This window comes from Lygodium microphyllum, chromosome 20 (assembly GCF_053477565.2).
Source record: "Lygodium microphyllum isolate KBCC chromosome 20, Lygodium_microphyllum_v1.1.10, whole genome shotgun sequence".
In the NCBI taxonomy this organism is placed as follows: domain Eukaryota; kingdom Viridiplantae; phylum Streptophyta; class Polypodiopsida; order Schizaeales; family Lygodiaceae; genus Lygodium; species Lygodium microphyllum.
This window is the reverse complement of record NC_141154.1, coordinates 21,277,354-21,302,691: the sequence shown is the minus strand read 5'-3', so window position 1 is coordinate 21,302,691 and position 25,338 is coordinate 21,277,354. Positions and strand designations below refer to the sequence as shown.

At 37.4% G+C, this 25,338-nt stretch overlaps 1 protein-coding gene across 1 annotated transcript; it reads right to left on the bottom strand.

Annotated features, from left to right (window-relative positions):
• Positions 1-871: 871 nt before the first annotated feature.
• LOC148018739 (putative glucose-6-phosphate 1-epimerase) lies at positions 872-17,524 on the bottom strand. Its single transcript, XM_087701242.1, has 5 exons — positions 17,415-17,524; positions 17,117-17,328; positions 12,645-12,694; positions 3,481-4,122; positions 872-979 (listed from the first exon to the last, which is right to left on the bottom strand). The coding sequence occupies exons 1-5, from the start codon at positions 17,522-17,524 to the stop codon at positions 872-874; spliced, it is 1,122 nt and encodes a 373-aa protein (XP_087557368.1).
• Between the last annotated feature and the right edge of the window lie 7,814 nt (positions 17,525-25,338).

Here is a 25,338-nt window from a genome sequence, read left to right as displayed (position 1 = left end):
ACATTACCGTGACAATTCAGCATATCAGTTTTCAGCATATCTCCCATCTCTGTCATCGTATCTGCACAAATCACAATATCATACATCCCATCTATGTGCTCATCATCCTTCAAAATTCCTGCATTTTTCAAATTTTTCTCCTTCCTGCATATATACTGCCTGGCAGCTCTAGGCAACCTAGAAGTCTTCTGATAACTCATCGAACTGTTTGCTGAAATCCCAACAAAATCGGAGGAGAAAACACCGCTGCCAGGAGGCGAGAACTCCAATCTCCTCTGCTCTGTACCACCATCGTCTCGCGAAACGGCGGTACCTAATGAAAACCCGAATCCCTCACAGTGGGTAAGGGTGCATCTTTGAGAGTATCCCTGTTTCTAACATGGTTCACACATACAGTCATAAACTGAACTGCTCTCATACCATCTTTACTGCAAATCCGTGCATAAGCAGATCCATCATCCATGACCTTTGTTTCCATGCGCATCTCTGTAATGAATGGCTGACCAAGAATTATAGGATAAGAGCATGAATCCTGCACAAAGAAATGAAAATCCTCCTCTACATCACCAATAGAAACCCTGACACTAGGACAAGCAGCATATAAATCACCTGCAATGTTATTGGCGGCTCTCATACGCCACCCATGCTCTACATCCATAGGCCATCTGTTACTCTCATAAACTCCACGAACTATGAGATTAATCTCTGAACCATGATCAACCAATGCAACATAAGGCACCTGTTTCTCTCCAATCTTTACCATCGTCTCTGTAGTTGCCCTAGCCCAATGGCTTCGCGAAAAGTGACTACGCGGTATCATGACAGGCTCATCAATTTTAGCATAATGCATAGGCTCAACCTTCTTCTCTACCTACGGAAAAACAGAAGCATTATCAACCATAACCTCATCATCATCCTCATCCAACTCCTCAATCAAAACTCCCTGTGTATCAGTGGTAGACAATGCATGTATTTTCCTCTTCAAGACCTCTTGAAACTGATCCTGAAACTCTCTTTTTGAGATGCCCAAAATCTCAGAAATAGTGAAAGTCACCTCACTGCCAAGTATCTTATCATTAAAGATTTTCTTCATGTCTGTAGATGTCTCAATATCGGACATCAATCTGAATCCTGGTTGCTTTCTCTCTCTAGGCTCTTGCCTCTTTTCTCTCTTTTGAGCATCCTCCATCTGTCGATCTGGCCCTGGTCTTGAAGATGGTCCTGCAGTAGGTGGAGTAACAAACTCACCCCCTCTAGTCTTCTTAGCTGCACTTGGATTTTCTTCATCCCTCTTACGCTTCTCCTCAACAAATACATGTGCACCATGAGACTTAGCCAAATAAGCATAAATAGAATACCTGTCAACACGCGAGTCCCAACCTGTCTCTGATCTGATGCTAGAGCCTGCACTAGTCAAAACAGTTTGCTGAATTTTTCCCTTGTTTGCAGTCTCCATAGCATAAGTCCATAGCGCTGACTGAGTCTCTGATCCCTTCTCAATCTGTACTCCATATGCAGAAGCATCACCTCTAGCTATCACATAAGAAGTATGCGCAGCCATGTCCTCCACTAACTTCTTCATTCCACCTTTACCAAAGTTGGTAGCAAGTGGAGCTCCTGTCTCACTCAACCAAATCTTACCATCTTGCCCCCAATATACCAAATTCTACCTCCTTGCATCTTGGAAAGAGTCACAATCCCTGCAATGATGATGCTCCGTACTATCACACTAAATACATCTCCGATCTCTCCTAGGTGTACTAGGAGCACTCCTAGGTGCAGTAGGAGCACTAGAAGTAGTAGTCACAGTTGAAGCAAACTGCTCCTTCAACTTTCCCACTAACTCCGCTTTGACTGACTCAAGTGTCAAATCTGTGATGCCTTTGATTATGTCATCAAGAGAGGTAGGCACCGATGGAGCGGATGGTTTTGGAGCAGAAGGTGTAGGCATCGGTCGTGGAACAGGAGGAATAGGTGGAGTAGAAACAGTAGGCACTGGCATAGGCCAAGAAACTGGAGGAGGAGGAGAAGAAATAACAGGGATAGAAGTAGGCATAAGAGCTGATGATGGTGTAGGTGTCATGGAACCATTCTGTAGGCAAGTCTTCCATATCCTCCTCTTGGTCAAAGTCGAGACTGCATCCTGAGCATCCTGCCAATCAGTTTTAAGACCCATAGGCTTCGTGCGATCTTCAAGAAGCTCACCCAATTCTTCTTGAAGAGCAGGATCTGCAGCTTGCAAGAAAAGATCAACTTTTTCAACATCCAATGCTCTTTGTTCAATGGCATCAAGCTGACTATACCTCTCTTCGAATTCTCGAATCAACTCCGAAGCCGCGAGACCTTTGTTTGGCATGTAGATCCACTCTCGGAATGACCGCCGAGTAGCCATACCAAAGTCCTCAAGGAAGTATTCTTCTTTCAAGGCCTTCTTAAAATCTTGCCAATGTGTATTTTGAATAAAAAGATCGGTCACTTTTGTCCTCAAAGCAGGTGTGACAAGACGAAGGAAGTACTTACTCATAAGTCCAGCAGGAACTCCAAAAAACCCCATCTTGATCTCATATGTCTTCAAATATGCTGAAACATTATGCCCGTCAAATAGCTTCTTCTCACTCTCAATTGCTTCAATAGCCTTAGTCGCGCTGTTTGCATTCTCCTGCTTTGAATAGAGTTGCCTTTGTTGAGACAACTGCTGTTGATGCAATTGTTGTTGCTGCTGCATATACAATTGTGTTTGCTGATTTTGGAGCTGCATATACATGGACATATTCTGCAAAATTTGTTTTAGATCCTCCGTTGAAGTACTTGACGCAGCAGTCATTGATGGAGCTGAAGTAGACACAGCTGGAGTTGTAGAAGAAGCTGAAATAGAGGCTGAAGTATCTCCCATCCTGAAATTTCTGCGACGCTTTCACGTCGGGTTCACCAAAGATGTCGAAGGATTTATGAAAGCAAAGTCGTGTCTTCAGAAGACCTTGATAGATTTCAGGATAAAAGATCGAACAGATGAATAAACAAGATGAGAAAATAATGTCAGGACTCTGTTTTATTTCTATCAATAAGAGTTTCAAGATTCAAGATGAAGAAATCCGAGCAACCTCTCAAATGCATAGATCATATATACATTTCAAAGAAAATTTCCAAAAGTATGGTCTTCATTGATGAATAAGAAAGTGGAAGATCATGGATAATTTTCTGATTCAAGTTCCATCATGATGACTATTTACTGATATTGAGATGGCTTATCATCTGTTGCCTTTCAGTTCTTTCAGCCATTAAAGGTCACAATCCATGTCCCAGCTGCTTTCGCACCTTTTGCAACTGCAAGGACAACAGTTCCTAGACCAAATATTGCAACAATTGATCCAGGCTCCACCTTTGCAGTGTTCCAAACAGCACCTAAACCTTTATCTCCTTGTTTAAATACTTCTCAACCAAAACTGGCACTTGTGAGCGGCTTTTGAAGCCACCAAATGCTGTTCCTTTCCAAACTTCACCTGGTTTAAGAGTAATTGGCTTTTCAACTGCTGCTGGCTCAACACAAATCATATGCTTATATTCATCATCTCCATAATCAGCCATAGCTTTTGCTTTTCTTTCCCATGGGTTCCAAACAACTGCATCCTCAAAAGTCAGAGCATCTCCTTGTTCTGTAAAGCGCTCTCGCTTTTGAAGGTTATCAAGATAATCCAGAGTTTCCAGTCCTTCAATTCGCACTTCACTGATATCTGAAACTGAGAAGTAAGTGTGCATAGCCACAGTAAAAGAGAAAGGCTTAGCATCAGTGTTGCGAACACGTGCAGTAAGTGTCAACTCTCCTTCAGGGCTTAAAGCAACTCGAAGGCGAAATTCAAAGCTATGATTCCAGAGTTTAAAATCTTCCTCACTAGGTCGGAGAATAAGGTCAATGACCGCTTTGTTGCTGCTTGTTGACAAGGGCAAGGGATTTGGATCTATACTCCAGAACCTGTTCCGAGCAAAACCATACTGTTCTGTTTGATCTAGATTGCTGAACTGAGGAAAACAGATGGGAATTCCACCTCGAATAGCCTTTGGAGGCTTGAAGATTGCCTTGTTGCTAACAAACAACAATTCCTCTCCACGGTCGTTTTTTTCCGCCTCCCGTCTGCCTCTGCACTTGAGGAACTTCCCTCTCCCTTTCCATCCGAGCTTTTTTCCCCCCTTTTTGTCAGCTCACTACTCCGAAAAAAAAAACATTTCCCCAAAGCGCGGCTCCCCTGTCCCAGAAAAAGCCCCCTATCCCCCAAAAGATTGACCCAAATATGATCGCTGATGATATTGGCATATTGGCACGAACTTTATTTGTAGGTCCATCTCGCGTAGCCTGCAACCAGGCACGCAATCTGAATTGCTTCCACCAACCAATACGATTGACAGGTGCAATAGGGACTTTTATAATCTCGGTGGAATGAGACAAATCTACTCCATTTTCCCCCTGTAAATTGAGCTCATAACTCACATGTGACTTCTGCCTAAATGCTTGAAGTAAATTATCCAGGCGTATGCGAGTGGACGTTTCATTTTCAAGCGAGCTGTAGTCTACAGAAACGAGGTCTGCAATGAACTCAGCTAGATTTACATGCTGTGGGCATGGGTACCCAAGTTCAGTAAAGTAGGACAAGGCATAATCCTGGGCAGGGCCAGCATAAACAAGTGACCCTTCAGCTAGCAGTACAAGGTCATCAAATTTTGCATAAATTGAACCTCGAGGTTGATGTATTGAACAGACAACGGTATGCCCATCCTTGGCTAGGTTTTATAAGGTTTCCATTACCCTTTCTTCCTGTTGTAGGCTCATCAGTAAATATTACTGAAGGGCTAGCAATTAACTCACAAGCAATTGACAGCCTCTTTTTCTCTCCTCCACTTATTCCACGCACTTTCGCATCACCTACACGACTATCTGAAGAAGACCCATTCGGTCTTGTATGGATGTCTGCAACAGCCCCATCCTCCATGCTCTCTACTTCTAAAATGCTGCCACATTTACCATAGATACTAATAAGTGTGCTATTAACAAAAGTATCTGAAGTGAAGCCCTTCATGCGAGCATCTGCATGTAATGCTCGGAAAATTTCTCAAGAAACTTTTTCTTGGTTTCCCATCCATGCTCATAACATCTTCCTCCTCAATGAGGGCATCACATGCTTGAAATGTGATCTTAAATGTCTACTGATTTGAGAAAATATCCTCCTCTTGCATCTGTTTGTATAGTTGTAATGTCTTCTCTCCTTGACCCTATTCAACATAGACTGAAAGCAACCCTTCATGCTCGCTACTATACTCATACGCAAAGAATAAATGTAATCACAACAACTAAGTATGCACAAAGTATCTAATCGCACACACAACTTTCGGGTGGTTTTCACACCTCGAATGCGCAGCAATACGACATCCACCCCCTCTAATCCTGCGCATCCTCCGGATGGGCCAACTACCCATGATCGTTATCATCAAGATCCACAAACAGATCAATCTCTTCATTATGCATTTCCGGTAGATCAACAAGATTATCTGTCATATCATCTGTCTCTTCCATTGGAGTTTCTTGTCGTTGCTCTTCTCTTGAAAATTCTTCCAATGCATAATCCTCATCATCTCTTTTCTTGAAAATCTTGATTCTTTTTCCAGCAATAGGCACTCTAAGCACTGTCCCATCCAATTCTGTCAGCTCATATGTTGCATTATCAAAGACATGTCTGACTATGTATCAATACGACAGCATGTATCACATAGGAATAACAAGGAATGTACCAAGCACCTACTCTGGGATTGCCCCCACTCCCAAGTAGTTTGGAATGAACATAAAGTGCCAATGACATGGTAAGATTGCACATGGAAGTCTGTCTTAGAAAGAAATAAAAATGGGAAATAGATTGAAAACTGGTTATATAAAATGCATTGGTACCTATACCCATAGCCCATCTAGTTGTCCTTCATATTCTATAGCACACGCAGTTTACTTGGAATATTTTGCAAGTAGCAAGCAATCATGTGACCAAGGACATTACCTTAAGTCACTCATGTTTGACCAGGGACATAATAGCCCGTTATATCTATGATAGACAATATCTACGATGTCTATCTTTATATATAATATCCAAGGAGTTGTGGAACTAAATGTTGAGACATAGGCATATGAACCCTATGTAGCACCATAAATATTTTCAAGCTTTATGGTGCTATAGGAAAGAACTCTAAAACTTTCCTTAAGATCAAAATTTGTAGTCTAGAGTATAAGCAAGGAGAAGACCTAGGTAAGTTCATTTCTCACATGAAGGGGCTCATGGCACAACTATCCTTAGTTTAAGCTCCATATCTTATAGCTTGCCAATACTAGTATGTATGCTTGTTGTGCCAAGTGAAGATGGCCCTATGCATAATTGAACTTTACTACTATTTTCTTACAAATTCTAATCCTTCTATTATTGAAGCATGGGTTTAGGATGGCCATATTTACAAGAGTAGTAAATGAGGATAGAATATATCAAATATCTATATCATCATATCATAGTAAAAGAACTAAAAATAAATCAATATAAGCCATGAGCCATGATTTACAAGAAATTAAAGTCATAAGAGCTCTTCCATGTATCAACAACCCCATCTATAATGCACACAATCATCATTCAATTTTGTGAGTAGATGTTTTATTTGCAATGTTAATGTTGGAAATGATTGTTTCCAAAATGGTCAAGATAAATTTTATATGATAAGTTCAAAATAATTGCACTTGGCATAAATCACTCTTCTCAAAAATTCAAATCAAATTGTATTATAATCCTTGGAGGGGTTAGAAAAAAAGATGTTCTCTATACTTAAAAGTAGAAATTCAAGATTAGAAATCTTAAATACTTTAGTTGAAAATTCTTCAAATTGCATTTTTGATAGAGATCTCTACAATATTTATCTATCAAATTTTTTAATCTACATTGAGCATCATGCATCATGCTCAACATCCGTGCCATGGCATATGCTGTGATCATGAGCATGGGGAAGGAAGCCCATCATGGGCTCATTTCCAAAGGATTCCCATGGGATTATCAAACATTAGAAACAAATGAAATTACATGGGCCAAAATATCTTGCAAAACCCTTAAAACAAATTCGCTAATAGTAACACCCTTTTGAAGGGTAGCCGTTCGTTGTCTTCTGCCATCGTCTGTCTTAGGGTAGTCATCTGTTGTCGATCTGGGGAGGCCTTTGTAGCAGCATCGTCCCTTAAAACAAATTTGCTAATGGTAACACCCTTTTGAAGGGTAGTCGTCCGTCGTCTTCTGCCCGTTGTCTATCTTGAAGGGCAGTCGTCTGTTGTCTATCTGGGGGGGCTTTTGAAGGGTAGTTCTTCGTCGTCTTCTGCCCATCATCTGTCTTGAAGGGCAGTTGTCATCTGGAGGGGCCTTTGTAGCAGCATCCTCTTTGTCTTGAAGGCTTCCCGATCACAACCAGTACCCCCCACCAAGGAATACGCCTCCAGAAATTGAGCAACCATGCCTTCGAGAACATTCCCAATTGTCGAGGTCTTGCTCTCCTTGAAAATCATAAAGACCAACACTCGCCAATACAAGGATGAAGAAGTAGAAACTGGTTGATTTGGAGCTAAATTTGGCAAGGTAAATCATACACATGATAAATTATCATTAGCTAGATGAGCCTTATCATTTGTTAGTATGCTAATGTGAATTGACTTCATGTTTGTATTAGTCCACCAATGATCATCAAAGCTAAATGAATTATAAGAATCGCATGTAGCAACACATATGAACACTTCAATGTAGGCAGATTTGGTGATGATGAGCCTGCTTGTAGAGGGTGAGGCCTGCTTGGATATTTCTCTTGTGGTGTAGAAGGGGTTGAGGGTATTGGTGATAGTCCTCTCCATGGAAGGCAAATAAAAACTACTGCAATATTGCAGTTGGGCAGAGCTATCAAGCTCTTTTTGCAACCTACCTTCTAGTCAAAGATGGTGGATCTGAAGATGCCCCTTCCTAGATACATCCAGATCAATAGCATATCCTCAGAGGAATGCAGATCCTCACCCCTCTGGGATTAGGGGTTAGGACTTGTGCTTGGATCCATGCACTATAGGTAATTTCAATAACTTTGTATTGAGAGGTTGGTGGGCACACTTCTTGACCAGATCAAGTATTATTCGGAGCTCCTGTGTGCTCATCATGATTGATTGACACAAGTATTTGGATCAATAGTTCCTGAATCTCCCATAGGCAACTCCAATCCCCTCTCCCTAGTAGACCAGAATCATGAGGGAAGTGAGAGCTGCAATGACTCTCCTTGTGGAGAGGGATGGCATCACGCCCTAGAAGAAGCGCATTAATGTCTTTGTATCCCCCTTTTCAGGTTCTGTGTCATTGACAAAGTGCATGAGGAACATGCAAAGCAGAGAGATGACTGAGTTGCAATACCCCCTTGCTTATAGCATTTATAGAAGAGAGCGTCAGAGGTGACTTGCTCTCATTTGGGTGTGATCAGCCCATTAGCCGTTTAATGATGCTTCCATGGTGCCAATCGTCTCCTCTCTGACCTGGATTGGATCTGTTGATGGCCTCATAGGTTTTGTTATTCCGTTCTACGACATCCGGTCATCTCTTCAGTCACATTTCATACCTGTCCGAGATAAGAAGGCAACCCATCAGCATCCCATCCAGGGTGTTTAATGTTGCCCTCCCCATGCAGGTGCATTAAACAAATTACCTTGGTTCCACAATTAGAATGTGCAGACTGCCCCTTGCATGGTACTTTTAGGTCTTCTTCCTGTTCCATTCATTACCAAGCTATGATTAGATCAACTTTGATTCCATATATCCGTTTTCTCTTCTGCCTCTTTGGATTCTTGTCAGTTGATCATTTACACAAACTCTTTGAGCATTGCTCTCAATCAGTTAGATGAAAACATCTACACTGTCCCACTGCATTCTATGTCTCATGTTCCCTAGTTTTAGTCATTTAATAATGATAAAGACCACAGGCCCTTCCTTGGAATGAAGAAGATGTTGCAACTTCCTATTCCCTGGTTTTAGTCATTTAATACTGATAAAGACCATAAGCCCTTCCTTGCAATCAAGAGTGGGTGCGACTGCTCGTTGTCTGCTCCATGCTATTTACAGGGTAATGCTACTCTTTGATGAAAACAAAAGCCTACAACTCTAATGCTGGGAGTGATAGATGATCCCTCATATTTCTGCCAATCAACAATCAGATACTGACAAGTACATTACTTTCATAATTTTTACTTTGCTCATTTGAAAGTGTGGCCTGTCTTGTGGCTGTATTGGAGTCATATGTTCTTGATGAGCCTAAAATTGGTTGCTCTCAATTGGTGTGGAAGAGTACAAGGCTACAAAGAAAGCATTTATGGAGGAAAAATTAGTCGAAAGTGATTACTCAGATGAGTCTCTCTGCACCTATGAACTGACTTATGGCTTCATGTCTAGAGATGTTGAAGTTTGAGGTAAGATCGTGCTTCTCTGAACTGTATTGTTCCTTTGACATAGCATGCATGAAAACTAAGATCGTAAACATCTTGCAGAGAGGAGGAGGAGGAGGATACTTTGTCAGAGCTGCATGCAATGGACTCTACATGTAGCCATGCCATTGAAATCGCACCCATGGGCCCACCTTTAATCGTGCCTTTTAACATTTTGTTTATGTATGGTTTAGATAACTATTGCTAAAGTACGTATGTAGCTCTATTGCTAAAGTACTTCAGAATATGGTTTTAAATGTAGCAATATTGCTAAACTAGTATAGACTATGATATGTCTATGCAACTAAAATATGTTATGGACCGGATTTTTTTTGCAGTCTTGGAGTTTTAATTGTGAAGCTCATAATTTCATCAACCTTGGATTGAAGATTGAAGATACTCAAGTAAGGGATGTCTTCTTCTACAAGCACATTAAAAAAATGTATATGTAACTACAAAATGTTTAATTATTTCATTTTGTTAGCATCAGTAGCAATCCAAAAATGTGTAATTATGTTGGATATGTGGCCCAATGTGCAGAAAATGGACAGTTTGTTGGCTAGATGATAGCATTAGCACTCCAAAATGGTGTAGTAGCTGGGAATTCTCCATGATGAGATGTACGTCATGTTTGAATTCCTTTTTAAGGATACATAGACACTTGTTGGTTATATCACGATATATTCATATACTAATGTACACGTTGATGGCCATAAGTTGTAGAGAGGCATCTTACTTGCACTTGTCATGTTGTTGTAGGACTTAGTCGAATTGGTGAAGTTGTAAACAAGTTTCTTACTTGTTGACATGTTGGTAGGACTCAGTCAAAGATGCTATGGGTTTCTTCTATTGTTAGTCAGTGATGATTATACTAGCCGGTACTTCCTAGTTAGGGTGAGGAACATCCTTCAACACAACATAGAGATATGGTTGGACCTTGGGGTTGAAAAAAAAAATGGTGCATAATGGTTGAAGAAATATTTTTTATCCCCGTTGGTCTAAGTGAAGAGCTTGTTCTAAAGAAATGCTTTTGACATTACAAGTCAAGCTTCGCCATCAATCAATGTTGTGTGATTATACTATAGGTTTCTTGGACAAACTTTGCCTTTAATCAATGCTTGCACCTCTAGAAAAGTAGTGGGGTACAATAGTTTTAAGGTGAGGTGTCATTTGAATAGATGTCTCTCCTAAAACACATCAGTAGTAGCTATCCACAAATGTCTAATGATGTTGGGTACATAGTCGAGTGTGCAGAAAATGTAGAGTTTGCTAGCTAGATGATGATATCAACACTTCAAGACGATGTAGTAGTTGGGCATTCTCCATGATGAAAGGTATGAAATGTTTGAATTTCTTTTTAAGGATATATAGACACTTTTTTGTTATATCAGAATGGATTCATATACTAATGTACATGTTGATGGCCCTAAGTTATAGGGAAGCATCCTGCTTGCACTTATCATGAAGTTGTAGGACTCAGTCAAATTAGTGAATTTGTAGAGAAGTGTCTTACTTGTACTTTAATCATAAAAGCTACTTCAAGGATGCTTGCTCATGGAAGATAGCTTCAAGGATGCTTCCTCATGGAAGAGAGCACCTGAAGATGGAATTGGATTCATAGTTTTTTTCCTAGAAGAGGATGAAGAACATCATGAAGCATCTGAAGATGCTCATCTCAAGTCTTGGTTTGAATCAATATGCCATCAAGCCAAATGAGTAAGAGTTTCTTATGTATTAAACGATGGAAAATTGTGTTGCTATGAGTGTTGCATGTGGCCTTATTTAGTGTACAACAACTCTATTCCCTCTAAGAGGATTTTAACTATTACTTTTTCATATTTAGACCAATGATGGTTGCATATGACACTTTAAAAGTGATATACCCATAAGAGGATGTCTTCAATAATGGGCAAAGGAACTAAGCTTTTTGGACTTGAGGCTTTGATTGATATTGGTGCTGTTGCTAATGATACAACATTGTGAACAAAGTGTGATTAGTTTGGTTAACCATATGCATTAATGTGGTAATGACCTATGTCAATTGTTCTATCTCAAGGTAAACTTAATGTATCTTGTGTAGAAGAAGTGAGACTTCAAGGCAATGCATGAGGGCTCATCATTGTAGAGATGCTTTGTATTGTGTCCGCCATCTCCACCAATGTAACAGGAGTAGTCTCTTCTATTATTTTTACTATGAATACTTTGATACATGTCAATCTCACCTTGATCATCCAGTCACACATTGGCAGTAACTATTCTTGTCACGTGACCTTGGGTAGAATGTGAAACAAAAATATACATTTATAAACATAAATATCTTTATTTATGGCTTCATATTTATGTTCACATATAAAGCCATAAAGGTTAATATATTATGATAATGCTTTATTGTGTTAACTTTTACACATTGATCCTCAAAGTCCACTTTTCATTACAACTACCACTCCTAAAACTACCCATGCATGAGTACAAATTATCTTTTTTATTTTACTAATCAACTTGTATCATAATTTTGCTGAAACTATTAGTACTATATAAAAATATTTTGTTGTATTAATGGTTCCAACTAGTTTTCTTGTATAGGAAAATTTTACTATATCTATGGTTTGAACTAGTTTTCTTATCTAGGAATATTTCACTAGATCATCAACTAGGAATTTTAAAAATTTTCTACATAGAAATATTTTACTAGATCACTAACTTGTAAAGTGTTCCACTTTTACTAGTTGAGACTTTTTCTAGATACTTTGATAAGTATCTAGAAAATCTCTCTTTTTTTACTATATGGAAACGTGTTTAAAGTTCCTTCTCTCTCTCTCTCTCTCTCTCTCTCTCTCTCTCTCTCTCTCTCTCTCTCTCTCTCTCTCTCTCTCTCTCTCTCTCTCTCTCTCTCTCGATTTTGCGTTCTCCTGTCTGTATTCTTTATCAATAGTGTTGGTGTCACCGAAAGCATATGTTATTACACTCATCGTTCAATTTGTTGTCTTCTGTTAATCGCGTTATGGCACTGTAATAGGCTGCTTGCTTGGGCAAATAATCGTGACTCATCTAGCACTTATTAAGTCTGCGCTTCCATTCCCTTCTTGTGTGTTGTTATAGCGGCCGACGTGGTGGATGAGATGCAGATTAACACAACTTCCAATCGATCCCCATATAGGAAAAAAAGAGAATTCCCCATGGAATTCCCTAGTTGAAAATACATATAAATGGGAAAAGTAAAAACTAGGGAAAATGGGACATTTCCTAGTGAGAATAAGTAGGGAATCACATAAGACCTTTCTTATGTAGGAAATATTTCCTACATAGGAAATTCCATAGGAAAATACAAAATTTTCTATGTAGGGAATAATTCCTATATACGAAATATTCCATATATAGGAAAAAAATTCTAGAGGTGATTCCCTAGGTACTCTCACTGGGAAATCTCTCATTTTTCTTATTTTTTACATTCCCTACTTATATGTACTTTCAACTAGGGAATTGCGTGGGAATTCTCTTTTTTCCTTATCACTTTATCTACTTTGCCCTTACTCTTAGACATGCTAATATCAAACAAGAAATTACATAATAATTTTTTAACTAGAAAATTATATAGAGAATGTCATCATTTCTAAGTAAGGATCAATAACATACATCGAATGATCAAAATAGATGAAACAAATTAAGACATCAACATCTACTTCTAGCAACCAAAAGAAAAATGAAAATACTTTTAAAGGAGCATAGAACTAAAAACTAATTAAGCAACATGTGTGTCTCGATTTTTTAATCCCTTAAATCTCCAATATGTTGCAAAGTAATAAATGTTTGAGTAATCCCTCAAATCTCCAATATGTTGAAAAGCAATAAATTCTTAACTCAAAGTAGAAGTTATGCTAAAACTTCCACATCATCTAGACTAAGCACATTGCTATTTTTGTTTAATACAACTTTGCCATTTCCTAGTAGCCAATAAATAATCTCCTTAATCATATCATCACTTGTTGGCTTCTTGGTATCCTTAAGCAAGACTCAAAAGCTAGCTTCAATCTTTTTGAGATTCATGTATGTACTCTTTAAAGAAAAGTACATATCATGAATTGTAGACACACCAAGATACTTCAAAAGTAAGATTTTCATGTTTTCTTTTGTCATATTAACTTGCATTGAATAACAAAAAGAGAATAAGTAACTTATTATACTATGTATAGATAATTAAATGACACGAATTATAATATGAAAAGCCATAAATTTAACTACATGACTATTATATATATATATATATATAAACTATAAAGCTACCCTTTAAGCATCATTTGAAATGTTAATCTCAATGCCTTGGTTTGGGAGATTTTTAAATTTCTAATTCAAATAAAATAAAAAAATTAGATTACGCTTTTCATGTATGACATAAACAAAAATATAAACATTTACATCTAGCACCTTTGGTTTTTTTTCGTTGATATTGGTACCTCGTTTCATGCTCCTTTGTTGCAAAAGATCTTTCATCTTCTCACTTGGCTAATCAACACGTAAAATAAATAGTTATGTAATAAATTATATCTTTAGTTATTCACTAAACTATGACACTATTGTTCTCTCACAAACATATATCAAATACCTTCCTCTTTCTTTGATTTTTTCGAGATGTTTCATTAATGTCATCATCTGGATTAGCCTACATTCAAAACTAAAATTAGTAATCACATTAAAAAAATTTATATAGAAAAAAAAGTTACATACCTTGTCATTGCTTGAACTATGGATACTTTGTTCCAAAGTTTCTTGACATTTAGTTCAGTACATTATTTTGTCTAAACCATGTGACAATAACTTTGAAAAGCTGGCACAATTTTTCATATCAAGTGTCTCATCTTCATTTTCAACATCCTACATTTTAAGCATGTAAAAGATAAGATACTGTTAAGAACATGAATCATATGGTCAATCTTAAATTTAATATAAAGCAAAGAACCTCATCGGATGTATAACATTGAAATTCTTCAAAGCTCTTTTCTTCCTCCACGAACATATTCATCTATGGGAAATGAAAGTTAATGTATAAGTATCTGTATAACATACATTCTCAAAGAAAGTTATTAGATATGAGCTTAAAAGCATTACCTACAATGATAAATCTGTTTGCTTGTATTATTGTCCTTCAAAGGAGCTACTTTCTTCAAGAGGCTACATCAACAAAATAAGATCATGTGTATACATCAAATGTCTCCAAAATATATGAAATCAAGTACAAAAATGATAAACATATAAGATTATAAGATACCTTTTCCAAACCTTGTTCATTCGCAGTATCATCCATGCTAGGAATGTATACATCAAGTTGATTAGAATCAATAGTAGCAACATATGGTTCACTCTACCATCAATAGACACCCCTAAATGAGTATGGGAGAAAAAAAACCAATCCTACACTTATGATATCAAACTTATAAATCATATCATCTTACCATTGATGATGTTATGTCATTTGATATTTTGTATCAATTTGGGTCACCAAATTTGTACAAGTTTTTGATCCTTAAAGTTGGTACCTGCATCTTGACATGAAGAAACATTATTGCAAGTAACCTCCTGATATCCCTTTCTTACATTACCTCTTTTCCCACCTTCTGTTGTTCTTTTATCTATGTTTATATATATACACACAATTACTCAAAGTTTAAAAATATGAATAACTATGAACATTTTAAATTAGGCAAAGAGACTAATTAAAACTAGTTAATCCCAAAATGAATCACCTAATAAAGCAAGATGTAATATATGTACAAATTTTAGTTTTCAAAGTTTAGTAGAAATAAAGACATTTACCTGTATCGTGATTTGAAGAGACATTAGGGCCAATGACCTCCTTGTTGAACAGTGCGCGAGGGAGACGAGGAACGGAGGAAGAGAGAGAGGAGAAGAGAGATACGAGACACCAAAAGTGGAACCCCAGAAGTGTGTCAACTGAGCACACATGATAGGAATATATATAGAGGGGACTGGGGTGCTATATATAGACAGACTATATATATACCTAACACCCCCGCTCAAATAAAGGTCCCTTACTATGGATGAAAAACCCCTTGGGGGCTCAAGGGAAAAACCCACAACTTTATATAGGTCTACCATTATATTAATATTCAAAATATAAAATTACAAAGTTGAACTTACAAGAGCCTATTCATAGGCATCAAAGGAGCTACATCACTCATGAATTACAACATCAACGGAGAAGGAGCTACATCACTCCTGAATTACAACAGCCTATTCAAAGGCATCAAAAGAGCTTTATCACTCCTAAATATACAACATGTAAAATAGGGATAAGCGACATCATTGCAAAAGATAAAATCTCCAAGAAATTCCTTCAACTGAACTTGGAATGTAAGATGTATATCTGTCACATCAAAACTTAAAGAAAAACGTTACAACACAAGTTCTATAGAGACAGTTCGTGACGCCGCTCTATAGACAACATAACACATGTGGGACCCCATGAACAAAATATAAATAAAACAATTTGTCATCAACTAGAATATAGACGCTCATCAGTTGGAACGAAATAATGGGTCATCAGCTGGAATTTAGACACTCGTTAGGAAAGAATATAAACGAAACAATTTGTCATCAGCTGGAATATAGACCCTCATCAGCTGGAAAGAATATAAACGAAACAATGTATCATTATCAGCTGGAACAACTCAATAGCTAGAATAATAAGAAATGTAACACTAGCACGCATAGCCAAAAGAAAATGTGTAGCTCAAAAAGTGTGATAGAACACAATCCAAATGATGACAGTGATCCTTCTAGAGAGATGAAGTTTTGAAAGTGCAAAATCTGAATTGAACTATTCAGAGCTCGCACATAATAGCCTAGATCCACTAGGTCTAATTATACAAACATTGATGATTCTAACAAGAGCGTGGCACTAGGTCTAATTATACAAACATTGATGATTCTAACAATATCGTGGCAACTGAAAACAAATATGATTGCTGCTTCTATACTTCTCTAAAATAGATAATTATTATACATAATACGTTCCACATTTCAAGTGGAGCACTTGAATTGGTTATGATGAAGCTCCACCAGAAGCTATAGAACACCAGAAGTCAAACCCTCAAACCACATTCCAAAAGCATAATGGATATAATACACCATAAAATAACTTCTCAGCTTGAAGTAGTGATCATCTATGTCCTTCGCAACTATCGTCTACAAACTAAGCAGAACATACTGACCCAAGGTAGTCATTCCAGGTTACATACACTTGGTAGTTAAGTGATGTTGATCAGACTGAAACCATGTTAAGCAATTTCGTTAACAACATTAGCAAAGACCACCAAACCAATGGAGCAGATACCTTTCTGTAGTTTCCCTGACTCAAACAACACCTGCATGAATGCATCTCAAAAGGGTGCACCAATAGAAACTGAAATAAAGCTCTCTGATATTCTAAAATGTCAGTCATCTCACCAAAGAAAAAATACAACATATTGCTATCAGCTTTCTAATACCTACCAAGAAAATACTGCCCCTCTACTTCCATTGACTGAGAAAAACAAGAAATAAATGGAGTCATGAACCAGATGGTTTTGGAGGTAACAGAAACCCTGAACTTACCTCCATCATATCCACCTCCAAAAATCACCACTGTCTGTGAGATAGAAGCCATTGAGATAGAGGCCCGAGCAGCCAGATAGACATCTCCCTGATACAATCTATGCCAGCTAACAGCACCTAAAGCCAACATCTGCCTGTGCAGGCGCTTCCATCCTATCTTGCCATCACGAGGCAAAAGCCAAGCATCCATGGCACTGATCCCCCATTCTCGCCTGCAAATTAGAGCCCAGAGAGCATCTCAATTGGCAAGATCATGGAACCGTCAGCATGTCATCCCAAATGCCAAAATTGAGGATACTGGGAGGCGTTAGAAAATGCCCAGCACTCGATCTGCTCTAGCTGAAGTATACTGTGATCTCCATCGTCCTTATTGTCATTATCCGTTTCCTCATGGAATGACCAATCCATGGTTACTTGGAGAAGTCAGATAGGTTCTATTGACCATGCCCAAGCACCAGAGCCCTAAAAAAATGCTCTGATCTGTGTACTGGGATATCAAAAAGCAATTGGCCTGAGAGGCTCTATTCACCACATACGATTTGTTCACTAGTACTTGAGCCCTAGTAAATGCTCTGATCTATGTACTGAGGCATCAAAAAGCCGTCAGTCTGTAGACCATGTCCAGTCTGTTTGCAAGTATCAAGCCCTAAATATTGATGTCAAGATGAAACACTGCTTCGAAGCACAGTCACAATATCTGTGTGCCGCCCAGTACAACTAGAGGAAGCCCTAAAAGGAGAAGAGCTTCATCCTCTCAAATGATCTTCAGCTGGAGAGAGAGCATGTAATCCGAGCAGCAGCAGGGGAGGGCATGCGCAGTCCGTCGCATCGAGAACAGCACCAGTCCACAGGTATTGGAGATGGAGGAGAAAACAGGGGAAGGTCTCCCGACTGGGCATTCTTGCCTTGTGCACTAACATAGAACAAATGTCACTTATTTCTCAACATAATGGCCAAACACTTGATATTCACATCAAGAATCTTGCCCTTTTGATTATGTTTTTGAAATTCCATTATGAACCTTTATCTCCATTTAACTACTTTAATGTTTTGATATTTCAATTAATATCTACTAGCAACACTTGCAAAAATAGATACACATGGAGAGTGGCTACAAATAGGGCTAGCATTTTGCAAGACAGTCATTATTTTGAAGTTGTGGTCCCACAATATCATACTTATAAACCATCGATGATTGCGTATTTGAGATGTTGCAAAACCAAGTGAGCCCTCACTTGTTTATGGTCGTAGAGGCGTACGAGTCTCGGTCCAATTCATGAAGCACATTTGGCTTGGTTTCTTTTCATTCGCCCCAGGTCCACGAACGGTGAGCCGATTTCTTTAGGCTCCCTTCAAGCTCAAGAGCTAACATTTTTACATTCTCTCATGTCAAGAATTTTTAGAGAACATGGGGATTCCCTTTGGTGTCATTGAATTGAGCTGCATCACGCTTAAGCAAGAGGTAACTTGCATAAGTCTACATGAAAGCATACCAATTTTGTTTACGATTGACCTCTCCTATGGTATTACTGTTGCAAAGAGGACGATGATGTATTATACATATACATGCAAGAAATCTAGGTAGCCATCACTCAAAAATTTATTTCACTGTGCTATTGGTTTTGGGAGACTTTTGTGGATCAACAATACTTGGACACATTTGGAAAGCATATTTCTAGACAATAGGGATAATAGAGGCATCACATATATTTCTTCCTATTCCATCATTTATGCTACTATAGATTGGGATGAGGATTCTCTATATGGTTGGTATGGTACTCCAAACACCTACTCCAGGGCTAGTCCATATCCCAATGTCATCCAACTTATAGGAATGATTATGCCTTGGATTATGTAGGGCATGATACGGACTACAATATGATGCTTGTGCATTATACTTGGACCATGTTGGTCATTATCAAGAGACCATGGATCATTCGCACGCCACCTCCTCAATAGGATGTCGATGCCCTCTAGGAAATACATGCACAAATTTTAGGTAGCTAACACTCATATTTTATTTCAGTGCATTATTGCATTTGGGAGCCATTGGTAGATTGGCTAGTACTTCGATGCTCTTAGGAATTGTATTCTTCAATGAATGATAATAGAGCCTCATGGCAATTGTAGCATAACTAAATACAACAAAAACATTAATACTCTTTAAGGATGAAATTCAATGTTTCCTTTGGTTCTAATCCACAACATCCAACACATTTTACTAACCTAAATGCTAATTCATGTAGTTTCATTTGAGAATAAAACCCCCAATGCATGTAGTGTGATATGAACATAATGTGATTGGATGCATCTACATCATCAATACTTTCTCATTTCTCATCCTCTTGCTTGATGATTTGCTTCCATTGTTTGTTCTTGTTCTCTCTTGCTTGATTGTCTTTATTCAACATCAGAATCTCTATAGACTTACATGTCCTCAATGTGCAAGTGTGTCCGACACTAGCATGTGCCATCACTTTCCATTACACACCTTGCAGTCTTTTCACTCTCACATGGTATACACCTTTCAAGCACATCACATGATATTGGAAGATACTTTCAAAAACACATCATGGAAGGTTGTTATACATTACACGATTGGTATGCATACACACACAAAAAAACACACACACACACAAGGCATTTCATTGCAATACTGTAAAAAACAATCTAATAGTAACTAAAAAGGTTGTGTTTTTTGGAATTTTGCCACTTTTACTTCATTTTTCCTAGGTTTATTTGGGAATATGTGTTGTACAGATATAATACAACAAAATATTTGCTTATGTATGTTAAATCAAACCACCTAGTACATTATTCCATTATAGCCCTATATATATATATATATATATATATATATAAAGAGAGAGAGAGAGAGAGAGCACAAAGTTGTTACCCTTAAGACTTCATTTTTCCTAGGTTTATTTGGGAATATGTGTTGTACAGATATATAATACAACAAAATCTTTGTTCGTGTATGTTAAAGAAAACCACCTAGGACATTATTCCATTATAGCCCCATATATATATATATGTATATGTATATACATACATACATAGAGAGAGAGAGAGAGAGAATGCACAAAGTTGTTACCCTTTGAAGTTAATGTTAATGTTATAAATACAACTATAATATATTTAAATTCTCGTGATTAATTTTAGTTTACCAAGCCTTTCTTGTATACCCATCATAGCTACCCATGTGGTCTAGGAATGGGGTCTGAATGAAAGTTAAACATAGAAGTAAAATAAATAAAATACTAAATATTAGTAAAGTAAAAATAAGATTGATCTAGTCACCTTAGTCGAGTATGTGGGCTAGGTGTGGGGCCAGCAAGTTTGGCTAGGTGTTGTATGCCCAAAGCTAGAAATTTTAGTGTTGTATAAGTTGCAGCAAAGGCACATTCACTTTCTACAAGCTCAAGTACTAGCACAAGAGGCACATGCTATGGTTGGACAATAATCTCTTTATCACTTGGCATTTCTAGAAAAGACAGTGATATTGAAGCTCTATAATGCCTATGATGGTTCATCTTGCCTTCTTTGGAAACTTATTGAAAGTGGAAACGTTTACATTACTCCATACGATGACAAAGTACATGTGAGAGTTTTGTTTTGTTGTGATGGAATATGGTGCACCTTTTTTTCAAATTATAAAGGTCAATGCTAAGGTATGAAGAAAATTTGATGCCTTTGAGACTTCATGTGGAACAATCTTTTGATCATACAATGAATAGTCCTTTCCTTGAGATGCATACAATGCTCTATACCTCATGTGGCAAACATGATATATATCATGTGGTGATGTCTAGCTACTAGTTGGCTTAGTGAGTTGTTGCCATGTCCAAAATTTATTTTGGTTCAACTCTTAAAAAAGAGAAAGATTAGTATGTTGAATTAAGAGAGTGATGACTCTTTACTTGAGGGATTGATTGCATGAAGAATATTGTGAGAATCAAGAACAACCTACTAGTTCTAGGTGTTTTGACTTGAGAATGTTCTTACATGCTTACAAAACCTAAGAAAAGGAAGATATCATCAAGAGTTTGAGTTGAGTCTAATAACATTAGATTCGGTGATAGAAGGATCCTCATTGGATAGAAAGATTTAAGACTACTTCTTGGAGGAGAGTTCAATTATCTATGTTGGTGGCTTAGGGTTGTAGCACTTGTTAGATATCCTCACAACTTGAAAAGGGATTTTGAGGGAGGTGAGATGTCTGTAAGAGTACTCCACCATTGGGCAAAGGGAAATTAAGGCTTAGGAAAGTTGCTTCTTTGTAGTTTGATATGAAGATTGTTTCCCCTTGAGCATGTAGTTGATGTTGCTAGTTTTATCACGTAAGTCTATCAACCCCTAAGTTGATGTTGAGTGTAAATATAGTGAGTGGATGAGAAAGCCGCTATAGGTCAAGCAACACTCAAGTTTTTAGCATAGTTGCAAATCTTTTGGGTAAGTTGCATGTTTCTCCCAAGGAGATTTCCTAAAAAATCATGAAAAAACTACTCATTTTCAAAAATTGGGTTCAATGTTAACATGTGCTTTTTAAAAAAATCCCAAATCTAGTAGTTTTTTAATTATACTTCTTTAGTGATAAATATTGTTAGTAAATTGGATATTTTTAAGTAGTTTATATTCACACTAGTACATGATTAACTATCAAGAGTTTTATCCATCACAAAACTATGCATTTTGTTTATCTTCACCTTAGTTTTAAACAAATTTTGATCTTAAAGCTGTCAACTATTTTGACCCCCTAAATAACTCTTTAGATATCCAATGGAGTTTCTACACTTGATATTTGGGATAATATCAATATATATTCTAGGATGTACATATTGATATATTAATACTTAGTAGTATTTCCTAATGAAAACAAGTATTGTATACTAAGTTTTTTGCATCTCAATGAGATACTGACTTTAAGATGCCATATGTGAAGTGAATGTAGTAATTTTTCAATAAGATGTTAACTTACACTTATGAAAGTAAGTGCTACATAAGAATTTACCACATACTCTTTGCATGAGAACTTGATTCTAGACCATCAACACATTTATTTGATTTCATAAATAGGAATACCTCATACTAGAGGACCCTCTAAATGGAAGTTATGTGGAATAATTGTCAAATGATTTATGAAGCTTTTGGGCACAATATCCAAACTTGGTCTAGTTTATCAAATCATATTCACAAGATGAAACTTGCTCTACTTTTTCAAATCTCAATGCAAAAGTGGGCATCAATATTGCAAATCCAACAAAATTAATCGAGTTGATTAAAAAGGGTTGCAATATTAAGGAGCTACAATGAAAAATAAATAAAGGATTCAAATTTAATAAAATGCATCAAGGTAGATTGTAAGAATTGTATTAAATAATCTATATTTTCCAAGGAAAATTTCTCATATTGTGTAACTTTTCATTAAGTAATAGGGTTAAAGCTACATGACTTATAATCATGTTGTGCACTATTTAAACGTATGCTACAAATATATAAACTCATAAACATGACGACCTACAACTTATAGAAAATATATGATTTTCAAATCTATGTAGGCTTGTTATAAGTTATACATCTATAAAGTACCTTTAATCACATCCTTATAATTCCTTATGTAGGGATTTTCAAAGGAATGTGGGGAATGCTCTATATTCCCTATTATAAGATGTAGGGAACGTAGGGACTTTCAAAGGAATGTAGGGAATGCTCTATATTCCCTATTATAAGATGAAGGGAATGCAATTTCCTAGTTATAGATGGGGAATACGTACTTGTCTACATAGGAAATATTGGAGAATTTCCTATATTCCACCAAATTGCCTATGTGGGGAACGATTGAAAGTTCCTTGTGTAAGCAGCTGGAGGTGACGGCGGACAAGGTGCACTGCCAATGCCCTTTGTTCAAGGACTCTTGCGAAAAGGCTCCTGCTGTGGTGCATGATGGCGTCTTAGCAGCAGCTAGTGATCCAGATCAACTAACGAAGCTACCTGCCACTCATCCATACTGCCGGTGCCCTTTGGTCGAGAAGTATTGCAACAACGTTGGCCCAGCCAGCGCTCCTGCTCCGGCCATGGTGTAAAATCTGTCAGTCTTAGATTGTTTGTTTGTTCAGTTTGGCAACGAGCTTGCAGTTGCCGTACGGAAGAGTGCCACTCTATCTGGTTGTATTGAACATCCTTCATTTCAACTGGTTTTTCTTTCATGCTTTGTGATAATGGATATTCCGCCGGCTTCTCCAAGTGATATTCTGTCGGAGTGCTAGGACTTAACCGATTGATGGTATCACTTGAATGTACCGAACGCCTTCCATCGTGTCTTGGTCTTCCTTCTAAACCCTAATTGTGTGAATGTCAACGTAATTCTCCAAGTCATGAACATGGTTTCGTGAAAGAGTACGAAGAGCATTTTATTTTGGCTTAGAGTCCACTTTCTTATGTATTAATGTTTCTCAAACGAAGCAATAATATATTAGGACCAAGTAAATTTCTGAGCTTTCAATATCTTGTAGAAGAACCACTACATTTGCTACTATACTATGCTTTTGAAAATATCTTCCATATTGAATTTCTAGCTTTTGTTATCGAGACTAGAAACATTGCATCAACAAAGCCAAGCAACCACTCCAAAAATCCATCTGAAATGGTATTAAAGGTTTGGATAAAAATTTAAATGAGAATTGGTTCATACATAGGATTAAGCTATTGCCAGACCAGACCATGGTTGTTGATCCCAAGATCATTCATCAATGTAGAATATTAGTGCAATTGGAAGTTAGATCTTGGCATAACCCTTTGTGCAACATATTAGACAATTAATTAAGTATGCCTCGCTAGTGTTAAATTATATGCTTCACACACTTTAGACTATTATTCAACTTTCGTATTCTCTCAATCTGGTTCTATTGTGTTGATATTTGGCTTTTCTCAAAGTTTGAGGCTCTATGGGCTCACATAGGCATGATTCATGGTAGCTTATTATCTATCAAATGTGTTCCTTTAAGCATGTTTGAAATTTTTGTATTCTTTAATGTTTTTCTTATAGAGATATTATTGCAAACTAGTTATCTCAAGGTAAAATTATAATTAAGAAACATTTAGATTTTATTCTAGCATGACATTTATTCGAATCTTAAAGAAGAAGAGATAAAAGTTAACCTCCACATTGTGATGCATAGCTCATAATTAAGACTTTTGATATTTTTCCACTCAAATATATCTCCAGACTAGTAGAATGTTATCTTCTTTTCTAAGGTTTCACCACTAAGAAAAACTTCTAGGTCCTAGGATAAAACCTTGATATACATCTGAGTTAATTATTTGAATATTAGAATAAGAATTTGAAAAATTTGTTGTACCTTGGAGAGGCACATAGCTTGGAGTAAATAAACTTCAAGGAGGATATGCAGAAATTAAAGTAGCCATGATGATTTCGAAGGATTCATTTTATCCAAAAATGATCTTCTAGTGTCCAACTAAAGGTGATGAAAAATTGGATAATTAAAAAGAACCCATTGTAGAAGGAAAGCACTAAGATGGATTCTATGCATGGATTTTTCAAAAATTGCTTAATATATACATGAATAGTAAATAGGTGTATATATGAGATTTTGAGATGCACTACAAGGGTACACACATATAGTGACGCTAACTAGCGACGTTTTCTTTTCGGCGTCGGTATTAGCCTCGGTATTATCATTTGTATCTGCGTCTTTAAAAACATCGGTATTTGCGTTGGTATTGAGCAACGCAAATATCAACGTTTGTAAAAACGCAGATACCTTTAGCGACACAAATACCCACATTTTTAAAGACGCAAATACCAAGGCTAATATCCACGACTTACTGCGGGAAAATTTCACTGAAACCCGAACGTTTGTTTCATATGAGTGCGCGAAGGCAGAGAGAAAGAAAGGATTGTGAGCAAGAGAGGGAGGTGAGCAAGAGAAGTGAGCAAGGGAGGTGAGCAAGGAAGCAAGCCACGAGCTGCACGTGAGGACAGGAGTGTCGCCCACATGAAGAGGTCATGGAAGAAGAAGAGAGCACGACGGTATGCCCTGTTTTGGTTTCTTTACAATATTTGTTTTGCTTTGCAATGTAGGTTAGAAAGTATTGGTTTGTCTTCGATCTTTGTGTTGCTTTGCAATGTAGGTTAGGAAATATTGAAAGAGAGAGAAATGGAAGCGAGTGTTTTCAAAAAATTTCTTGTGTTGGTTTTTATT